The 5605-nt window shown below is 36.4% G+C and overlaps 1 protein-coding gene across 1 annotated transcript; it reads right to left on the bottom strand.

Annotated features, from left to right (window-relative positions):
- Positions 1-1693: 1693 nt before the first annotated feature.
- Positions 1694-3548, bottom strand: LOC131256957 (uncharacterized). Its single transcript, XM_058258080.1, has 7 exons — positions 3348-3548; positions 3024-3265; positions 2728-2931; positions 2535-2627; positions 2355-2462; positions 1850-2257; positions 1694-1755 (listed from the first exon to the last, which is right to left on the bottom strand). Exons 1-6 carry the CDS (start codon positions 3505-3507, stop codon positions 2228-2230), a joined length of 837 nt encoding a protein of 278 aa, XP_058114063.1. The 5' UTR covers positions 3508-3548; the 3' UTR covers positions 1694-1755; positions 1850-2227.
- Positions 3549-5605: the final 2057 nt, after the last annotated feature.

Raw genomic sequence — 5605 nt, 5'->3', positions numbered from 1 at the left:
GAGAGCGAGATCGAGTCTGAATCTGGTTTCGAGTCCGACTGGTATCCTTTAGCTGAATCCTCCCCTCCATCCTCTCCTGCGTCCTCTCCTCCCTCACATTCAAGAATATATAACAGCTTACAGAATCCGAACTCTGTAGAGGAGATGCAATCTTTCAACGTCTGGGAGCCTTCTATCAATGAAAGTCATCTTTCTATGTTGTATCGGCCTCCATATGAGATACTTCATGAAGGAGATTTCTATCAATCTTTGATTGATGCTTCTATTGAGAATAATTGGTTAACCGTAAATATACAATCCAAGAGTGAACTTAATTCACATGTGCTGAATTGTGATATATGGTCTAACGAAACAGTGTTATATACTATTAGAAAGAATTTCATTTTTTGGCAGGTATATAATGACACGACAGATGGAGAAAAGGTAAAAGCTTTTTACCATTTAGAAATTCAAGTCATTGCTTCTTTTCAATGGTTCAATATCATGTTATTGGGCAACAGTCCAGGTGCCCCTTCAAACAACAGAAATCAGACTGTCCCCTTATCCTGTGAGCCACTCTTGTGGAAACAATGGAATTGATTGAGTCCACTCATGTGGGTATCATCTTAAAGATTTCGAAGCACCCTTTTCCCCCTATTGGAGAGCATCCTTGGAGCTTATTAATGTAGGATAATTAACCACTTGCTCTAAGATCATCTTTCTAACATATAGATAAATAAACATGTCAAAAACTTATGGGGTGGAATATCTGCTTACCTGCATAGAAACTGAACACAAGGGTATATATTGATCATCCACCTCTCTTACTGTCAAATAGTCCTGATGAAAATGCATCTACACTACAAGAAGGGGAAAAAAATAATTGTGGCTGCACCGATACAGTCTACTATGAACGGCTGCCTACGTACCCAATGTTTGAAAGATTGGGATCAAGCCACTACGTAGTTCTTAATATTTAAATCAGAATATTTTACGCATAAGTAGAGAAAAAATCAAAACAAATCATAATAGAAATGTGTACCTTCTGTTACGCATAAGAAGACGAAAAGCTGAAACAAATCACAATATAAATCTTTGTAGATTAGTCAAGCAAAACTACTAACATGAAACAAACATTAGCTGTCACAACCAACTGTCAAAATCAATTATTTTTGTTTTCAGAAATAACAAAGAGAGAGAGAGAGAGAGAGAGAGAGAGAGAGAGAGAGAGAGAGAGAGAGAGAGAGAGAGATCCCTCCATTTAGCTCAATCCATAGTTGTCGTAACCTACAAAATAAAATAACAAAAAGAAATTAGTTAATATTTACAATCTTATATAAGTTCTATTGTATATGAAAAAAAAATAATCTTACCAAACAACAACAATCAGGCCAACAAATACTTGTTCCAGCCGCATCCCCAATTGTTTTGTATCATCCATAGGGTCTCATCAAAGTCTCTTCACGTACAATTGCCACCTGAATATATTCTTCCCAAAAACCATTTCCAAGTGGAAACCCGCCTACTTTTGTGAGCGGATCCTTACTCAAGACAATCCCTCTAGCGACGGTAACCCCACAGATACTAGTAAGAAGAACTTCGATTACGTCCTACAAATAAATTTTATTATTTAACACAATACATTGCATCATTTGTATACCACATCTAATTAAGAACACAATAATCTCAAAACATAATAAAAGAACTATTATTTGTGTGAAAATTTACCCCGGTACTACTGCAAGTCGTAGTCTTTCCCTTTTTCGCTAAGTGTCCCTACAAATGATAAATCAATGTCAATCATCATATACCGACTAAACTCTATATAATATAGGACATAATACACATGTAAATATATGCATATAATTACCTGGCTTGATGATGAGGCCGGTTGGTTTAGGTTGAGATTAGCTGAATTATCTGATACTGTGGATTTCAGATTTGTCCTAGAGGATATCAGCTGCACCATGGATTCTTTAAAAGATGAAAATTCTGATTTTAGGGATGATACTTCCAATTTTAGGTATGAAACTTTTGATTTTAGGGATGATACTTCAATCTGCAGTTCCTCATATTCTTCATTTCTAATCTGAGCAGCGGAGGCAATCCTTCGTTGGCTATGTGTTGTTCCCCACAAATCAGTAGGAGTGGGGCCTAACCCATAAGTGCGGACTCGGCCATGTCGATCTTCTCCCATTACTTGAGAGAACAACTCATTCCTTCCTGTGCTATTCTGTGAGGTATCGGGCTACTGAGAAATTTGTTCATTAAGTTGTTCCTGCAATAGAAAAATATCGGTTTAGATTGTACAACGATAAATGAGAGAATTTTTTTTTTAAAAGTATAAAACATAATGATTAGATGCAGGGATATACCATTACTCTTAATGAAGCCTCATCCACAGGCTTACCACTCTTGCACGTATGGGTCAATATAAACACATCTGCCCGGCTTGGATCCTCGTCACTAGCTATTTTCTTCCTCTATCATTATGTAAACAAGTTATATATAAGGAATAGACCAACATGATTGATCGAGTGATTAAGAAAATTTACCTCTTCCTCACGTATCCGTGCAAAGCTCTTTGAGCCTGCAGCGTGGCCGATTAATTGTCTTTTTCGATTCTCTAAACTTGTCTTACTACGAGCCTATATGTGAACACACCGATGGAGTAAATTATAAGATATCAACGAAAGATTATTGTGTAATTCTAAAACATAAAGTAATCAATAATTACTCATCACATACCTTCCCTTCTTTAGAGTTCCAAAACTGAATTAGTGTCTTCCACTGATCCTCTTTGACCCGCTCATCAAGGTTCGCAAGCCGCTCCTCGTCAGTCTCATGAGGAGAATAGTAGAGTTTTTTCAGTTCACCTTTCCAATCCTTCCATTTTCTACCAATTGATTGTAACACCCACTTCTTTGCATCCGCGTTAAACTCAAACTTGGACTGCATCACATGTTAAAACCAGACAATCATATAATGAACAAAAAATGGAAAAAAAATGAAAAATGAAAAAAAGTAAGCATTGTCACTATTACCATAACAAGTCCCAACATATCATCCTTCTTCTCATTCGGCACTGCCCTCCAATCAGTAAATGTAAGGGGTGCATATTCCCCATTGCGTGCTACAGTCCCTAGGAAGTTTGTCAACTTGTTAACATTGTCACCAACAGGTTGTCCTTTAGTGTTGATGGGAATAGTAATGTGTTGTCCTTCACGTATTTTCCAAACTTCGAGGCATCGTGTGTGGCCTCTCTTTTTTATCGCACCCTGTGAATCTGTTAAAACAACAACATTAATATGGATACTCGTATAGTTCCTTAGCATAAAAACATATAAAATAATCGATGCATAACATACCACTAGAGGGACCCATTGTAGCCTGGGTCACTTGAGGCTGGCTAGGTCCCGCATCAGTCATAGGACCTATTGATCGCCTAGCCATGCGTTTGATGCGCCTCATGTCTAACACCTGTATATGTCTAGCAATATGACAGTATGACAATAAAATATTCTTCATCTTTAGTTAATGAAAAGACATTTAAATTTCAAAAAATAGTAATAATAATAACAGAACCCCGAAGATAAATGGCAGTGATCCTCCCACAGTTGCAATGCAGAACCCAGAAGATAAATGGCAGTGATCCCACAAAAATTCTCAAAGAAAACTAATCTATCATTGATTTGTAGAATTAGATTCAATACTTCTACCTATAAATGCCTGTCAACTAACTCAGTAGCCTTTGATAGCCTTACTTTCAAGTCAAATTGGGATCTTATTTCTCTAATTGGATGCCTGCAGTGGAATTGTTGTGTCAATGGTAATAAAATATGCTGACAATATTGCGAAGGTATGTCAACCAGTTTTCACTTGGTTGTGTACTAATAGTATGGAACAGTATTCAATGCATCAATGGTGTGGACTGATACTTTCAGTATCGCAGGTCAGTGATAGGAAACAGAGGGGCATCACAAAAATTGATTTGTATCGACAATGTAGTCATTGATACATGTTGATATATCACAATATCGATATTATCACTATATGCCAGCACAGTGCCAGTTGTACAAGTACATGGTGTGGAGTGATACTTGCAATATTTCACAAATATTGGTTGACACCAGCAATAATTGCAATATTCAACTGAAAACAAAAAATCCAGGAGAAAAGGTGTTTTTTTTTTTTTCTCATTCCAAATTAAACGGAAACTGATAATCTAATATGCTTCCAGGGTTGTTTTTGTCTCAATTTATTTACACTCCATAGGGAAACAATTGAAACCCAAGTTAAGAAAAACATGTACCTACTCCCATCAGTAAAGTAAATAAGACAAAAAAGCAAGTTATAGATATTAAGAAATGAAATATAATTAAATAGCATAATTATAGAAAATTTTTCCCTACAGTTCCCAGATTTCAAAGGTCAAGCACATGGAAAAGCATCAAAGGTACAACCTACCACTCTGTGTAGTTGATCACGCACATGGAAAAGTTGAGTTCCTAATGCAATAAATGATGGAACTGACATGATATAGTGACATCATACCTGGAAGTACTGATATTAGCAACTTACCACTCTGTGTAGTTGATCAGTTGAACGGTGATTTCCTTCTGTTCTTTGATAGCCTCTCTAATTTTAGAGACAGTTCCTTGATCTGTATCAGGGCCTTGAAGAAACCTACAGCATCAACTGGATCTTATTGTTTAATTGTGGTCTGATAAGGGTGATCTCACAATTTTAGTAGAAAATAAGAAACTAAGGACTGGTTCTCATTCATCAGATTCAAAAGGATTTAAATCCTTTAGGTTCCAAAATGCACTTCATTTGGAACTAGATAATGAATGGCTTGGATCTCATGAACTTGATCCTGGGCAGATTGTGGGCAACTTAACATGCATGCGTCTAATTTATTTGTTGAAACTTGTAATAAGTCTACCATTGAGCCATGAATGGAGACCCAGCTAAAAAAATCAAACTGTTTTGCAGTAGTCAATTGCTCATGCAGTCTGTTGAAGATTAACAAGCACATATTCAATTTCATTGTTACGCTTTGGGACAATTTTCACTGGATTATAAGCATAATTGTCAAGACTCCATGCTGGTATGAAACCTAAACAGCCTAGTCTACATAGCAATAGCCTGGTCTACATAGCAGCATTTTTCACTCCATTTCACTGATCCAACACGTTTTTCAATAGTCAGTTCTGGTAGCTTGCCATCATTTTTTTATGCAACTTATGGACATTATGTCTAGTAACTTCCAATAGGCCCACAAATTTTATATATGAGCTAATGAGGCCACCAAGATGTTTTTTCCCCCTTCAGTAAGGGATCCGTCTTTTTGCCTTTCTTTTCTTTTCTTTTATTTTTTTTCTCTTTTTTGTTTTTTGTTTTTTTTTTGAAAGGATATTCGGGTATATATCATTTCCACATAAAAAGGGGGGAAAAGGATATCCGTCTTTTCTAGATCTAAATCATATCTTGTGGAACATCATACTAGTACATATAATCCAGCAGGATCAAGATTAGTGCAAGAAGATGAGCTATACATCAAGGCACATGATGGAAGATAGGATGTCCAAGGTTATTAACATTCTTCCTATAGACGGATATTACC

This window comes from Magnolia sinica, chromosome 9 (genome assembly GCF_029962835.1).
Source record: "Magnolia sinica isolate HGM2019 chromosome 9, MsV1, whole genome shotgun sequence".
Lineage (NCBI taxonomy): Eukaryota > Viridiplantae > Streptophyta > Magnoliopsida > Magnoliales > Magnoliaceae > Magnolia > Magnolia sinica.
This window is presented reverse-complemented; position numbering and strand designations above follow the sequence as displayed.

What these genes read in the sequence shown, in the direction of transcription:
- LOC131256957 (XM_058258080.1), bottom strand. Translation starts at nt 3,507, where the DNA reads ATGAAGAATATTTTATTGTCATACTGTCATATTGCTAGACATATACAG. An exon ending in TACAATGGGTCCCTCTAGTG is followed by an intron (nt 3,266 to 3,347) that starts GTATGTTATGCA and finishes TTGTTTTAACAG; the next exon opens with ATTCACAGGGTGCGATAAAA. An exon ending in GGAACTCTAAAGAAGGGAAG is followed by an intron (nt 2,628 to 2,727) that starts GTATGTGATGAG and finishes GTTCACATATAG; the next exon opens with GCTCGTAGTAAGACAAGTTT.